The sequence below is a fragment of the Hemitrygon akajei genome, chromosome 30 (assembly GCF_048418815.1).
Source record: "Hemitrygon akajei chromosome 30, sHemAka1.3, whole genome shotgun sequence".
Lineage (NCBI taxonomy): Eukaryota > Metazoa > Chordata > Chondrichthyes > Myliobatiformes > Dasyatidae > Hemitrygon > Hemitrygon akajei.
In genome coordinates, this window is record NC_133153.1 from 38129447 (window position 1) to 38146706 (window position 17260).

A 17260-nucleotide genomic window follows, 5' to 3' on the forward strand; every position below is an offset into this window, starting at 1 on the left:
AACAAGTACAAATAAAAATGTGGACCTTAGTTCATGCTCAATACTTCATAACATAATTGTTCCCATTGGTGGAAGGGTTGAGAATCAAAGGACAAATTTATTACCAAAAAAACTATGATAAACTTTGTTTTGCACAACAAGTATTTGTGATCTACTGTTAAATTTACTGCCATAGAGGGCAGTAGCAGCAGATTCATCTGTGGCTTTCAAAAAGGTAAAGAAAGAGAGCTGGGGATTGTAATTAACAGGGTATCTCTTCCAAATGCTGGCACTGGTTCCATTTACCGCCTTTTGTGCTGCAATAGTTTCACGATTTTATATAAAATTGTGCACAGAAAAGAGATGTAAGGCTGACTGCCCATCTCCTGTCATTGCCCTTAGATATTCTAATCTTGCTTTATTTGATTTCATACTTGTATACTGCTTTATATGGCAAAAAAACAAAACAATGCAGTAAGTCTCAGAATCTAGAATCATCAAGTCTGTGGGCCCTTAATTTGATTTCAGAGAAGCAGGGCTTATTTTGTGCTTGAATCAAATTGTAATGAGAGGAACAGTCTTGATGAAGGGTCTTGGCCCAAAACGTCGACTGTTTACTCTTTTCCATAGATGCCTCTTGGCCTGCTGAGTTCCCCCAGCACTGGGTGTGTGTTGCAGGGGAGGAGTCTGTTCTATTTGTTAGAACAGGTTATAACAGCTTTGCTGTTCTGCCTATATTTTATAATAAATATAAATTATTTATTATACTATACTCAGTGGCCATTTTTAGATACACCTGTATATCTCGTTAACGTAATTATCTAAACAGCCAATAATGTGGCAGCAAAATGCATAAAAGCATATAGACATGGCCAAGAAGTTCAGTTATTGTTGAGTCTAAACATGAGAATGGGGAAGAAATGTGATCTATGTGACTTTGATTATGGAATGATTGTTGGTGCCCGTTTGGGGGGGGGGGGGGGGTTAGGGTTGAATATGGTGCGAGAAACAAAAAAACATCCATTGAGCAGCATCTCTGTGGGAAACACACCTTGTTAATGAGAGAGGCCAGAGTAGAATGGCCAGACTGGTTCAAGCAGACAGGAAGGCAACTGTAATTCTAATAATTATGCATTACAACAGTGGTGTGCAGAAGAGCATCTCTGAATGCACAACACATTGAACCTTGAAGTGGATGGCAAAAGCAGAAGAGCTCACTGGGTTTCACTGCTGTACCTAATAAAGTGGCCACTGAGTGTATATTTATATTAAATATAATAATAAAATATTCCATATTATAAAGTATTTATTATATTGAATAAGCCACATGTAATAATTCCCAATAAAGACTAACTTCATTTAATAGAAAACATAAACAGTAATTTAGAGGCTAAAAAACTCACTAAAATTGTTTGAAATAATTGCTTGCCCTTTCAGTACTATTTTCTTTGGGAAATCTTGCAATGAAGAGGTTAAGTCTTAACTTCCCCTTTTAAGCCTTATCCTAGGCTTCTGCAGCTTCCTCAATGCAAGTGACAGGTTAATCTCTTGCAGGAACTTTATTTCCAATCCATCACTTTGTCGCAAATCTCTCCTCACATTTTGTTATTGTTATCAGCAGCACTAATCTCATTCCTATTCATATAATTGTGTATTTTTTTGAAAATGAAAAATAACCTCAGATGGAAAGTGTATCTTTTTTTATAAAAATGTAATTTAATTCCAAGGGATGGCATCCCAAATCCAACCGTACTTTTTTTTAAAAAAAAAGATCTCTTCTGGTGCTTTTGCACTGTTAATGCAGGTCACTGCAATTGGCACATCATGAAAAGACCGAGTTTTGAACCAGAGAATCAATTTGTGCATTGTGGCTATTTGAAGACAAAATCATTTTCTTGCAACAGCTCTGAAATGAGATTTTTTTTCTTCCTTTTATAACCTGAACAATTTTACATTCTGAATTGTTAGTGTGGAAGGTAAATTATAAAGGAATTAAAAATCCCAGGCCTTCGTTGCTTTTCTGTGTATTGCTGCACAGATATGCCATTTTAACTTATTTATTAACTGTCATGAAATGAAATTATATTAGCTATATTCTTTTAAATGTGCTCCAAGTCAGTTTTGCAGAAATAGAGATCATTTCATTTTTCACACAATGAAGTGCAAATTTTAATTCTTAAGGGAAATAGATGGACTTCCTCCCAAACATCAAACGCAAGCTCCATCTGACAGTGTCTCTGCCCAAATGCAATCCGTGTGCACACTTTGCAGCAGGAGTCACTGGACAATAATCAAGGTAAGGATCATACCTGGCTTTTCTTATCCTTCCCCCGAGATTGAGGCAAATCATGCTGCCTGGTGGAGATCTTTCCAGAGATTAGACTGAATTTATTCCAGCTATGGTTTTCCCTTTCAGGGACACATGAAGTTGTCAGTGCCTGGTGTGCAAATCATGTAGCTATAACATTCAGAGTTATTTTCAAACACCACCTAGTGGGCAGTTAAATTAGAGCTTTAAGAATAGTTGCCTTCCTCTATTCTGTCTGGAATACACAGGAGTCAAAAGAAGACAAAGAATGGATTACAAAGAGAAAGGCAATATGAATGAAAATAGTTCAAATCTTTTAAGGAGATATGTGCACTTTGTATATATAGCATCTGTAGCATCCTGCTGATGGTTATTAATAAAAACTATAACTTAGTGAATTATAAAATCCAAAAATCTTAGAACATTACTGGGTCTGAGACACCTGAAGTAACCCTTCCCATGAGAAGGAATTTTCAGAGAAAATAAATCAAAGCAAAAGGGAAAAGAGAAAAAAAACAGATTAGGGGAGGGGGAAAACATCAATATTTTCTCTGTAACTTTTTCAGTGAGATCCTACCACCAAACACGTCTTTATCTCCACCTCCCCCACACTCTTCATTTTCCATAGGGATCGCTCCCTCTGTGATTCCCTTGACCATTCACCCCTCCCCACTGATTTTCCTCTTGGCACTTATCCCTACAAGTGAAAGAAGCACCACACCTGCCCATTCACCTCCTCCCTCACCACGATTCAGAGCCCCAAACGGTCCTTCCAGGGTGAGGCAACATTTCACCTAAAAGTTTGTTAGTGTCACCTACTCTATCCAGTGCTCCCTCTTCAACATTGGTGATACCCAATGTAGATTGGAGACTTTGTTGTCGAGCACCTTTGCTTTATCTGCTACCAGCAGGATCTCCCAGTGGCCATAATCTCTATTCCCATTCTGACACGTGGCCTCCTCTACTGCCAAGATGGGACAACTCTCAGGTTGGAAGAGCAACACTTCATATTCCGTCTGGGTAGCCTCCAACCTAATGGCATGCAAATTGATCTTTCCAATTTCCAGTAATTTATCCCCCCTTCCCTCTCTCTCTTATACCTCTCCCATTCTGGTTCCCCTCTCACCTCACAGCCTATCAGCTCCATCTGGTGCTCCTCCTCTTTCTCTTTCTCCCATAGTCCATTCTCCTTTCTTATCAGATTCCTTCTTCTTCAGCTGTTTACCTTTCCCACCTATCACCTTTCACCTTCTCACTTCACCTCCCCCACCCCAACCACCAACCTTCTCTCTCGTCTGGCTTCACCTATTACCCTCTGGTTTGTACTCCTCCCTCTTCTCCCACCTTCTTTTCTAGCTTTTTCCCCCTTCCTTTCCAGTCCTGAAAAAGGATTTTGACCCAAAACGTCAACGGTTTATTAATTTCCATGGATGCTGCCTGAGCTGCTGAGTTACTCCAGCATTTTGTGTGTCCTACTCTGGATTTCTAGCATCTGTAGAATCCCTTGTGTTCATCATTTCACACGCTCAGAATCTCTTAAAGCAACTTATAGACAATCAAGTATTCCCAGTCATTGTTATTGTAGGAGAAAAGACATCTTCCATTTATGTAGTGCCTTTGAGATTGCAAAAAAACAAACAAAACCCAAGGCTCTTATCCAAGAAAAAAAATCAGTGAGCTACTTAGGACATGTAAGGGCAAAAACTAACCAAAAGCTTCATCAAACAGTTGAACTTTAAGTAGCATTTTGAAGGAGAAAGGATAGGTAGGGAGGCAGAGATGGTCAGGGACAGAAATCTGGAGCTTGTACTAGAACAATGAAATTCAGGATAGAACACAATACTAAGAATGTAGGGATATATGGGAATTGAAGGCAGTTAGCTAAGAGACAGGAATAAATGAGACCAAGGAAGAACTTTGAAAACAACAGTGAGAAGGAGACAATGTGCGAGAGATAGCAGAGAAACAATGGGCAAATCAGTCTTTGCAAGAACTGGAACCCAGCAGCAGTTCTGGATAGCCTCATATCTACAGAGAGGAGATGGGTAAAAGTGCCTTACAATAGTCATGTGTTATAAAAGCATGGTGGAGGGTTTTCAGCAGCTGCAGGAGAGGCAAAGATGGATCCTTTTAGTGTTAGTGTTGTGTTGTATGTTGGGACAGCACTGTAGCGTTGTGGTTAGCATGACACTTACAAATTCAGTGACTGGGTTCAATTCCTGCTGCTGTCTGTAAGGAGCATGCACGTTCTCCCTGTGGCTGCATGGTTTCCTCCAGGTGCTGTGGTTTCCTCCCACATCCCAAAGATGTACAGATTTGTAGGTTGTCTGGTCAAATGTGTATAATTGGATGCTGCAGGCTTGTTAGACTGGACGGGCCTAACTGTGCTGTAACTTGAAATAGAATTAAATGGTATAACAGGACAGCATGACAGATTTGCAGTTAGCGCAACACTTTACAACCCCAGCATTCTCACCACTGTCTGTAAAAGTTTGTGCATTCTCCTGTGACCGTGTGGGTTTCCTCCTACATTCCAAAGATGTAAGGGTTAGGGTCAGGAAATTGTGGTCATGCCACACTTCTGGTGCCAATACAACAAGTCTTGAAGGTTGCCAACAGCACATTTATGATGTGAATGCCACATTTCACTGCAAGTTTGATGTATATGTGACAAATTAAGCCAATCTCTAACTGTGAAAAATAGCCAGTTTTAGTCACAACATGGATATATGGGAGAGGATAGAGACGATAGCCAGGCAATGAAGCTTGTATGGCAGACCAGAAGATTTGCGATCACCAGGTAACAAAGAAGCACTTCTGAAAATGTAGAGGCAGTGGACAAGCCAAGTGAAGTGGTAATGAAATAAAGCAGAACACAATTAGGGTGTGTGTGAAAATTCCATCCTATATCTTCAGATACTGTTGCTGAGTGGCAACAAGATTTTGGGAAACAACACAGAGGTAAGAGTGTGGGTGTAATAAAAGAGTTAAATGCGGGTGACTCCCTGGCTACAAATGAATTACTGTAATAATCCCTGTCCTTCTACACAGCAAGTGTTCTTCCATTGAGTTGAGGATGATACTTGATCCTGTGTTGAATTACGATGACAAGAATTCTCTAATTAATCTACAGCCAACCTATAGCAGGTCAACGGGTTGGAAGGACCTATTCCATGAAGTATCTCAATAAATAAATTAAATTAAATACAACTATTCATATATGTATTTATCATCTACTAAACTAAGACATTAAAATAAAGATGACTGCTCTGGCACAAAGTGTGCAGGATATGTACCCAAAATATTAACTTGATTTTAGTATCAGAGGCTAACGGCTTTTCTGTCAGTTTCCTATTGTTACACTGGATCTATTTCCAATTTTCAGCTTTTTAAAAATATATGTATACTTCTTACTACAACTTACAGTTTTTATTATTATGTATTGCAATGTACTGTGCTGCTTAACAACAAATTTCATGACATATGCAAGTGATAATAAAACTGATTCTTTTTTTTTCATCCCTTGGGACAGTTGGAGTTTACAGTTAACATATCTGTTTGCTGTGACATTAACAAAGCATATCAAGCTACGGACAACAACGCTGCTTAACCGTATGATGGCCCACGGAGTGGGCAAGTCACAGCAGTAATGTTACCTTGTCCTTGAGTGTACCAGTAATTAGTCAAAACTACCTTTATGAAGACTGGGCAATGACTGCACTCACCCCTGATGTCACATAACCTTCCCATCTGTAAGTTCTGCTGAGTATCTATATCAGGCACGGTGGATCTCAGCCACTGAGCATAGCCTAGGAAATACAAAAAACAAAAAAAAAGGACATCAAAATAGGCAATGAATGCCTGCTCAATCTAAACACTCTTCACTCCCTGAATTAATAAAAAGTAATTAATTTGTTAGGCTTCTGCTAATTTACTCAAAGCAGCAGATTATTTAAGCGCAGAGCCCACTATTCAGCTTCTTAATTATTTAGCATGGCACAGCATTCCTTTTGTCAGCACTAGAACCCCCTTGCCTTAAGTGCAAATAAAGATTCCCATCTGACAGTAATTAGAACTAAATAATTCCAGACAATGTAGCTTATCATTTTGACTGCACATTTGATTAAACCCAACATATAGCAAGATTTTGCCATTTATTGATTTAACACGACAACAAGCATGAGCCCGAACTCTCATATCATTAAAGACAGATAGAAAACATTATCTGCAATTTCAGCATAGCCTTTCAGTTTCCATTTCATACAAATGAAAGTGAATTACAGCAAATCACCTCTCATCCGAACAGGCCGGTGTAATGACTTTATTTGCTTAATCCTGAAATTAAATGCTGTTTTGAGCAAGGGCCTGTGTTATTACTCTCATCATCTGAAGAACATCTTCCTACCGAGACCAATTTGAAACAAAACAAGGGGGCTTCCTGAACTCAATCAAGGACCTGTAATGTGGTGGGTAATAGAGGTTGTGGATGAATCTGCAGGCAAAAAAAAGTGCAATACCTAATGATGGGATGTGGATAATAGTTCTCCTGGAGGCCTTGATGCGATTCCAGTTGGCTGCCAGATGCTAGGAATCAAGAAGAGCATTGATCAGTGACAGAAGCTGTAATAGATTCATCAAGTTAAACTTCAGCTGCACCACTTTAGTCAGTCAGACCAAGCCAGGCATAAATTATATTAATTGATTTAATTACATACTTAAAACATCTTCCCCAATTAATTTAATTAGCACTACATGATGCACTAGTAGTATTCCAAGCAGAGAGATTGTAGAGTGTGCCTTGCTTAATTAATGGAATATGAATTAAAAAGAAACTAAACATAAGTGAAGTAAGCATTAATTAACACACTTGTCTGCAAAAAGTAAATACAGTACGATAAAGTACTGATGGTGCTGCAGTCAGAGAGTGAGCTTTTCAAACAAATTCAGAAAGCTGGTTGTTGACTGCAGGTGGGAAACTTTTAAAATTGATTTTCCTGACGGCATAAAAGTGTTCGGAGCGAAAGTGGTGGAAAAACAGAGTAATTCTTTCAGGCAAAAAAAAATATCAGTGACAGACTTTGCAGCCTCGACGGCTGCATCTCTGATGATGGATGAAATATGATTCGCAGACAAGAGCATGGAAAGGCAATGTGGGAACAGCTTTACAGGAGCACTCAGGCGGAGATATTTGGAGAGTGAGGGCTGGCAGAACAGCTGGCAGCTCCGCACACCTTGGCCCTGCTGCGAAAATTCTCCAGGTGTCTCTGACGTGACTGCTTTAGGGTCTTCTTCACCCGTGCCTTTTGAGCGTGCATGAGCCAGGAAATGGCAATAACACCTGCTGCCCACTTCTGGCGAAGAGACACGAGATACTTGGTCCTGGCTCGGTACTGCCTCCAGATAGCTTGGATTTTTGTGGCTGCTATTTCCATGCCATCTGGCCCCTTGTACTGCTGGCCTGGACGCTTGACAATCTCTTCTACCAAGTCTTTATTTTTCAGGGCAGGAAGCAGCATCTCCCATGTGGGCTGGGAATCAATATCAAAAGCAACCGAAATCTTGGCCAGCCTTTGGCCTTCTACTACGGCAACTGGCACACTGTATTTTCTTAGTTTCATCTCGAGATATTCCAAGAAGGAAAAGATGTGCCTCCAGTATAACTGGTAATGTTGTTTGAAAGCCAAGAAGTCTGGAGCCAAGTAATCTATTCTGCCTTTCAAAATGGTAACGTAGTAAGCCTGTGGAAATTCCTGGGGTTGGTGAACCGGCACCACTTGAAGCTCCTGCAAGAAAAGATGGCACTATCACTTCTCAATTTTAACTCTGTTATGGACAAATTATCAAAGTAAATTATTGCATTATAATATACCACAGGATATAGACATAGTAGCAGAATTAGGCCATTCACTCCATCAAGTTTGTTCTGCTGACCATTATCCCTCTCAACCTTATTCTCCTGCCTTCTCCCCAAAACCTTTGACACCTTTAACAATCAAGAACCTATCAACCTCCGCTTCAAACATACCCAATGACTTGGCGTCCACAGCTGTCTGTGGCAATGAATTAACATTTACACTACCCTCTGACTAAAGAAATTCCTCTATTCATCAATGAAATCACCTTCTCATGGATAATTTGTACTTTTGCAACCATCAGTTTAAAAAAATTAACAATTCAATGGGGAATTGGCTTTGGATAAACAAACGATGTTAAATCAGGCTTAACCCAGCAGGCATCTTACCAATCCCCAGGGTAGTACCAAATGCGTTCTATCCAACCAATGGAAGGTTTTTATGATTAAGATTAGCTTTATTTGTCATATGTACATTGAAACATATAATAAAATGCACCATTTGCGACAATGACCAATACAGTCAAAGGATGTGCTGCAGCAGCCTGCAAATGTCACCATGCTTCTGGTGCCAATGTAGCATGCCCACACAGTATTAGCTCTAGCCCGTATATCTTTTTGGAATGTGGGACAAAACCGGAGCACACAGAAGAAACCCTTACACGTCTCACTGTGGCGGCCATCCCATGATTGGCAAATAGACACCATTTGGTAGAACAAGATGCCCCATCCACAAGACGGCCAATCACGGACCTTTCCAATGGCCTTCACAATCCTCATGCTGTCTAATGTCTTTTCAACAGCTTCCAATTGCTCATAGATTGGAGACATTTTAAAGCAGTTGAAATATCTGTACACAAGAGATGCTGAAAATCCAGAGTAATGTATACAAAATTCTGGTGGAGCTTAGCAGGTCAGGCAGCATCTATAGAAAGGAACAAACAATTGACATTTTGGGCCAAGACCCTGATGAAAGGTCTCGGCCCGAAACATCGACTGTTTATTCTTTTCCATAGATGCTGCCTGACCTGCTGAGTTACTCCAGCATTTTGTATGTGTTACTCTGAAATATTTGTTCATCCTTACATATGTAAGATAATAAATGCATTTGAAAAACAAAATTCATAAATTAAAAACACTGAAATCAAATGAATAGAGGTAGACTACATTTACCATGACTGATATAAACCTGAGGAGTTATGTACACAACACAATGTCCGGGAGTCAAGATATTGCCTTCTGCAATTCTGCTGGCTGGCAGTTCTGTGAAACATCACTTTAGGAGGAACAGAATCCAGACCATAATATTAAATGATGGATCCATGTTCCCCATTCTAGTATTCTCCCTTCCTGGTATTTGTCAGGAAATCTCAATGGAATTATTGCTTTATTGCCTGGTTCCTTAATTTTTCATTTTTATTTGTTCCTTTTACTTGATTAACACAATTATGTCAAGCCCCTTTCTGTTATTTGTACTCGCTGTGTCTATTTTTTAAGCTGTTGGTGTTTATTAAAATGAATAAATATCTTACTTTTGCATAGCTGCTAATTTCAACACCAGCTCAAGCTAACTGGATGAATTATGTCTCACCTGACTATCACCTCCCTCTGGGTCCCCTTTTCCTTCCCTTTCTCCTATGGTCCACTCTTCTCTCTGATCAGATTCTTTCTCCTCCAGCCCTTGATCTTTCCCACCCACCTGGCTTCAAGAATCATCTTCCAGCTTGCCTCTTTCCCCTCTCCCCACCTTTTTATTCTGGCATCCTCCCCCTTACTTTCCAGTCCTGATGAAGAGTGTCGGCCCAAAGTCTCAACTGTTTACACTTTTCCTGACCTGCCGAGGTACTCCAGCTTTCTGTGTGTGTTGTTTTGAACGTATTTTATCTTTTTGCTGTGTACAAAGTGTAAAATGGGTATGAAGTTACAATGAGCTCTGAAATTAAAATAAAGAAATCTGGAAATGCATAGCAGATCAGGCAGAGAAAGAATAAATATTTTAGAATGATGACCATTCCTGTTATTCTCTCCACAGCTTAATCACATAGATATTTAAATGATACATTATAAAGTCATGGAAAAGCCTTATTCTGGGGGCCACGGTGGTATAGTGGTTAGTGCAACATAATTATGGCTCAGGGCATTCCAGAGCTTAAGAGTTCAATTCTGGTGTTGTTCTGTAAGGAGTCTCAGTACATCCTCCCCATGGAATGCGTGGATTTTCCCCGGGTGTTCTGGTTTCCTCCCACAGTCCAAAGATGTACTAGGTATGTTAATTGGTCATTGTAAACTGTCCCGTTAGTCAGGGCTGTGGGATAGCTGGGGCAGCTTGGCTTGAAGGTCTGGAAGGGCCTACTCCATGCTGTATCACTAAATAAATAAATAAATAATCCATTATTTCCTAATATTTTCTAGATCTGTCCAGAGTGCATGCTATTATTGATTATATCATGTCTATGTCAGCTGTAATACCTTCCCCACTCAATTTCCTTCACTCTTTCTCCAGTGGCACTAAGATTTTGCAGTGAATCAGTTAAGAATCGGAAAGGAGAGCAGTGCAAAAGATCTGGTCTACATCAATGACGTTGAGGTTGAGAGCTTCAAGTTCCTAGTTGTGAACATCACCAGTAGGCTATCCTTGTCCAACCATGTTGATGTCCTGGCAAAGAAAGCTCACCAATGCCCTTACATCCTCTGGAGGCTAACAAAATTCAGCATGTCCCTGTCAACTCTTACCAATTTTTATAAGAAACCAATACCAATACCAATGTACTCAAGTTTTTGAAACCTCTGTCATGGGGAATTGGAGATTATGTTTAATCTTGCTTCAAATACCCACTACCCTGTCTCATATCTCTTAACACCTTTTGGGAGCTCAATAACTATCTGATTAATATTAATAATTGAACTACTGCCATTTATGGAAAACAGTTCTAACTTTACCCTTGATGTTGCAAAATGCATGCTTAACATTAATTTAACAGGAGAAATATTATTGTGCCTCTTAGGTAAAGTTGCAAAGCATTTCAAATATGTAAAATCTGCTTTGTATGTGAATGTAGTAGATAATTGCAGACATCCACACCCTACAAGCACAAACTGATCTGAATTTGCAGTTGCAAATGATGTCAAGGTTGACAGTGTTCACTGGCAATATTGCACAAAAATCCAACTTCTGTATGTGTTTTTTTGTTATCCGCATGTTGCTCTCAATGAGATCCTGCTCCCGGTGTGTGATACTGCAGTATTTGCAAATGCTATCAACATCAGTCACTTAATGTGAATTTCAACTTTTGGAGCACTATTAAGTTGGATCTGTGAAGTCTGCATCAGCATATCCTGCAAAGGAACAAGACTTTTTTGATAGCACTAATTTTTAGAAAAATGCTAAAAATGTACTGCTGAATGATGTGTAGCTAAATTTTTGATTCCATACTGTGCTAATTACTGTTGAACAACATCTCTGTCCCTGAAAAAATAGAACTGTGCAAATTTTTGCTTCAGAATACTGTAATGTTTTAATTTTGTGAGCTTAAACTGCTCTATGGCAAATTTTTGGACACCCTTCATGTCTCAACCTTTATTTTCCCTTTAGTAAATTTATGATTATAATGTGACTTATAATCTGGTTACTAGCATCACTTTATAACATACAATTTATATACATATATTAATAGAACATTGAACAGTATAACATAGTACAGGAACTTTGGCCCACTTTTCTTATAGGATATTTAATATCCAGCTGCAGAATTGGAATTGGAATAGATAATTTGGTTTAATTAAAATAGAAAAGTTTAGGGATACTCAGCAATTTTGGCAGCATCTATGGAGACAAGACAAAGAATTAAAATTGCAGTCAATAACCCTTTCTCATCCTGAGCATCCACTTTCAGATTTTCAGCATTTGCAGCTTCTGTTTTTACTCTTCAATAGCTTGGTTTAATGTCTCTTATTAAAAATTACTTGGAGAATCATTGGCACTAAATTTCTTTTTAATGAATTGTGAACTCCACTGATTTTTTGAGACATGATTCAAGTTTAGCATTTGTAAATGATACAACCAATTGCTTCGATCAAAATGTGGCTGAATGACAATGTCATATTCCATTTGACTGGGGAAGTACGTTCACTAAAATCTTTAAAAAGAGAATTGAATAAATACTTGATCACCAAAGTATTTATTAGTTGAAATACTCTAAATCAATTATAAAGTTGTGGATACCAAGAGGTGGGATTAACTTAATAACTTCAAACAAAAAGATAACAATGACTTCTTTTAGAGTCATAGAGTCACAGAAAATAACAGCACAGCACAGAGACAGGCCCTTTGAGCCATCTAGTCCATGCCTGCTCCCATTGACCTGCACTAGGACCATAGCCACTTCTCTTAAATGTTGAAATCAAACTTGCATGCACCACTTGCACTAGCAGCTTGTTCCACACTCTCACAAACCTCTGAGTGAAGAAGTTTCCCTCATGTTCCCCTTAAACTTTTCACCTTTCACCCTTAACCCATGACTTCTGGTTGTAGTCCTACCCAACCTCAGTAGAAAAGCCTGTTTGCATTTATCTTATCTATATCCCTCATAACTTTGCATACCTCTATTAAATCTTCTCTTAATCTTCTATATTCTAAAGAATACAGTCCTAACCTATTCAATCTTTCCTTATAACTCAGGTCCTCTGGACCCTGCAACATCCCTGTAAATTTCTCTGTACTCCTTCAACCTTATTTACATCTTTCCTATAGTACGTAGGTGACCAAAACTACACACAATACTCCAGATTTTCCCCATCATCCTAAGATTCTATATTGTAAAAATTGTTTGTACAGAGCATCCACTATATCGCCACAAGAAATTTAACTACAAGTTATGTTACTTTAATCATAACTAATAACCTGAGGTGGGATTAACTTAATAACTTCAACAAAAAGGAGATAACTTCTGCTTCCCCACCATCTTAATATACAACTATGTACAAATTGTTTGTGCAGAGCATCCACTCTATTGCAACAAAAACTTAACCACAAGTTATGGTGCTCAAGTCATAATTGATAATATGACAGCTATTGGCTTTCCACCTTCCCGTAATTTTGGATTGTGATATTCCAGGAATCATCATGCAATTGTAGAGTTTGCATTAAGTAATTTGAAAGTACTCTCCAAACATACAAAATTCAGAAATCATGCCTCCTTAATGTGCTTTCAATCACCCATCCCATCAAATCCCCACTTGTACCTTTCTTGGAAACGCTGCTGAAATCCTCCCTCCTTATTGATTTACAGTAAACTTTCTGCACAGAGCAAAGGATATGGTAAATTAAACAAATCAAGGGTTTTAAATCAAATCATTACATCTAGCTCATAGGTCTAATATTCATTAGACTAAGTTTCAGATCTTTTCCGCTAGAGTCTATAATGCAGCAAACAGAAAAATAGCGTTGGTATAATTACATATCTTTTCATTTAAATAACATTATTTTATTGTGTTATTCTTGGTTACTGTATGCCAGAAAGCAGGAAACTGGAACATCAACTGCTTCAATTAGTAATTAATTTTTAAACATCACTCACTGTATGCTTTATAAAGTGCAAAGAAAACCCATTAAACCCATTAGTCAGCAATTCACTGGTTAATATGATGATATATTTCATATGAAAATGCTTTCATGAATAAGATGCAACTTAGTAAATAACTCAAGTGTGTTCTCTACACCAGCAAAGCTGTCCTTCCACATCACTAACATCACAGTATGCTCCGTGTCAGCTCTAATACAGTACTGGTCTTTTTTTGATGGTATGTAGTGTGGCGGGTAGCACATCCCTTTACAGCACCAGTCATCACCCACTGGGGTTCAATCCCCGCTGCTGCCTGTAAGGAGGTTGTAAGTTCTCCCCATGACCATGTCAGTTTCCTCTGGGGGCACCACCTCCCTCCTGCATTACAAAGGCGTACAGGTTAGGGTTAGTAAGTTGTAGGCATGCTGACACTTGCGGGCCGCTCAGCACAATCATCACTGTTTTGATTTGTTGCATTTCATTGTATGCTTCAATGTATGTGTGACAAATAAAGCAAATCTTCTTTAAAACTTTTTAACAAATACCATTCCTGGCTTCTAGAGACATGAGTTTTTCCTTTATTCCTTAACTTCAATTCATTCTTTATTCGCCCTCTTAGGAGTTTGGCAAAACAGACCAGCAACAGAGCACCAAAAAAGGTAAACTTTGAGTCAATAATGTGAATGAATCAGTTATATGGTGAATGGTTGTAAACTACAAATTCATCCATATTTTTCTTAGCACTAAGGATCTGATGTCAGACATTTTTTTCTAGAGTTGAAATTATTTACAGTTATTTCTGGATGGGATTATGTCAGATGTTCAACCAGGGATTTGCAATCAAGATCCACCCATGCATTAGATTCAGCCTCATACAGGCTGCATATCACTTCATTGGCAAGTAAATGAGGCCATATTAGTCTGGCAGTAGTCAACATTGGGCACTTCTGGAAGAACCAGCTTTTAATATGACAATGATACGTTGGGCTGTGCTCAACTCAGCTAAACTGCAATGCATGCCTCTCATCTTTACACTCTCTTTTCCATCCAGTAAGATACCAACATACTGATCTCATCTCCTGATATCCTACATTCTCTGAACACTAGATCAAAGTTTCAATTTCCACATTGCTCTGATCAGCCCCAACTATTCATCAAGCCATATATACAAGAGATTCTGTAGTTGCTGGAAATCCAGAGCAACACATACAAAATGCTGAAGGAAATCAGCAGATCAGGCAGGACCTATGGATGAGATAAGCAGTCGACATTTCGTACCGAGACCCTTTCATTAGGGGCTCCTTTCCCTTTCATTATAATCCTGATGAAGGGTCTTGGCCCAAAGCATCAACTGTGTATTCCCTTCCACAGATGTTACTTGACCTGCTGAGTTCCTCCAGCATTTTGTGTGTTACTCACCTCACTAAACACTGGGTGGAGTGTTGGTCCACGGTGTGCAAAGAAAAATGAACCATGGGCAACTGTAGTTGCAGCAAAAAACCCAAGGTCCTTTTAGGTCATACATTAAGTTCTATGATGACATGTGCTATAGCAGATAATCCAGTCCCAATGCTACATAAGACTGCAATATTTGATAAGAAACAAAATAATCAGAAATAAGTGTTCCAAATTATAATCCAATCTTGGGTTCCACTTCTATTTCCTTCAAAACATTTTAGTTGTTTATGCCATTTATTGTCAGCACAGTATTACTTTATATGGGTTGACCATGTAGTACATTGCTCCAAATCCAAGTAACTTCATCAGTATTCACCTTTGCTTCAGTATTCACTAGTGAAAAGGACCTTGACAATTGTGGGGCTGATTTACAGTGGACTGAAATGCTTCAGTGTGTAGACATTAAGAAAGAGGATATGCTGGAGCTTTTGAAAGGTATTAAGTTAGGTAAGTCGCCAGGACTGGACGAGATATAGCTACCGTGGGAAGCAAGGAAGGAGATTGCTGAGCTTTGCATCATCAATGGGGATGGGAGAAGTACCAGAGGATTGGAAGGTTGCAAACGTTGTTCCCTTGTTCAAGAAAGGGAGTAGAGGAAACCCAGGAAGTTATAGACCAGTGAGTCTTACTTCAATGGTGGGCAAGTTGTTGGGAAGATCCTGAGAGGCAGGATTTATGGGCATTTGGAGAGACATAATCTGATTAGGGATAGTCAGCATGGCTTTGTCAAGGGCAGATCATTCTTCGAGGATGTAACAAAAAACATTGATGAAGGAAGAGCAGCGGATGTAGTGTACATAGATTTCAGTAAGGCATTTGATAAGGTTCCCCATGCGGGGCTCATTCAGAAAGTAATGAGGCATAGGATCCAAGGAGGCCTTGCTTTGTGAATCCAGGATTGGCTTGACCACAGAAGGCAAGAGGTGGTTGCGGATGGTTCATATTTTGCATGGAGGTCGGTGACCAGCGGTGTTCCGCAGGGATCTGTTCTGGGACCCCTCCTCTTTGTTATTTTTAAATGACCCGGATAAGGAAGTAGAAGAGTGGGTTAGTAAGTTTGCTGATGACACAAAGGTTGGGGGTGTTTTGGGTAGTCTGGAGGGTTGTCAGAGGTTACAGCGGGACATCAATAGGATGCAGAATGGGGCTGAGAAGTGGCAGATGGCGTTCATCCCAAATAAGTGTGAAGTGGTTTATTTTGGTAGGTCAAATTTGAAGGCAGAGTATAATATTAATGGTAAGACTCTTGGCACTATGGGAGGATCAGTGAGATCTTGGGATGCATGTCCATAGGACACTAAAAGCTGCTGCGCAGATTGACAGTGTTGTTAAGAAGGCATATGGTGTGTTGGCCTTCATTAACCATGGGATTGAGTTCAAGTGCCAGGAGGTAATGTTACAGACCCAACTTAGAGTACTGTGTTCAGTTCTGGTCACCTTATTATAAGAAGGATGTGGATATTATAGAGAGAGTGCAGAGATTTACAAGGGTCCTGCTGAAGGATTTTGACCCCATACGTCAACTGTACTTTTTTCCATAGATGTTGCCTGGTCTGCTGAATTCCTCTAGCATTTTGCATGTGTTGCTCTGATTTCTAGCATCTGCAGATTTTCTCCTGTTTACAAGGATTTTGCCTGTATTGGAGAGCATACCTTAGGGAATAGATTGATCTTGGAGTAGGTTAAAGAGTAGGCGCAATGTTGTGGGCTAAAGGGTCTGTAATATGCTGTACTGTCCTTTGTTCTATACAACTGATTTCTTGTTTTTCCAACTTACAAGCATGCCTTACGAGAATAGGTTGAGAGACCTTGGCCTTTTCTCATTGGAGCGACGGAGGATGAGAGGTGACCTGATAGATGATGAAAGGCATTGATCATGTGGACAGCCAGAGGCTTTTTCCCAGGGCTGAAATGGCTAACACAAGGGAGCATAGTTTTAAGGTGTTTGGAAGTAGGTACAAGGGGGATGTCAGAGGTACGTTTTTCCACACAGAGAGTGGTGGGTGCATGGAATGTACTGCCAGCAAAGGTGGTAGAAGTCAATACAATAGGGTCTTTTAAGAGACTCTTAGATTGGTACATGCAACTTAGAAAAATAGAGGG

General features: G+C 39.4%; 1 protein-coding gene across 1 annotated transcript in view; it reads right to left on the reverse strand.

Moving 5' to 3' along the window:
- The window catches only part of iqch (IQ motif containing H), a 187947-nt gene that overhangs the window by 127917 nt on the left and 42770 nt on the right, over window positions 1-17260 (reverse strand). The window contains exons 9-11 of the mRNA XM_073032631.1: window positions 7519-8070; window positions 6805-6871; window positions 6013-6096 (exon numbers count right to left, since the gene is read on the reverse strand). Coding sequence (XP_072888732.1) covers window positions 6013-6096; window positions 6805-6871; window positions 7519-8070 — 703 coding nt within the window. The remainder of the gene's footprint in view (window positions 1-6012; window positions 6097-6804; window positions 6872-7518; window positions 8071-17260) is intronic.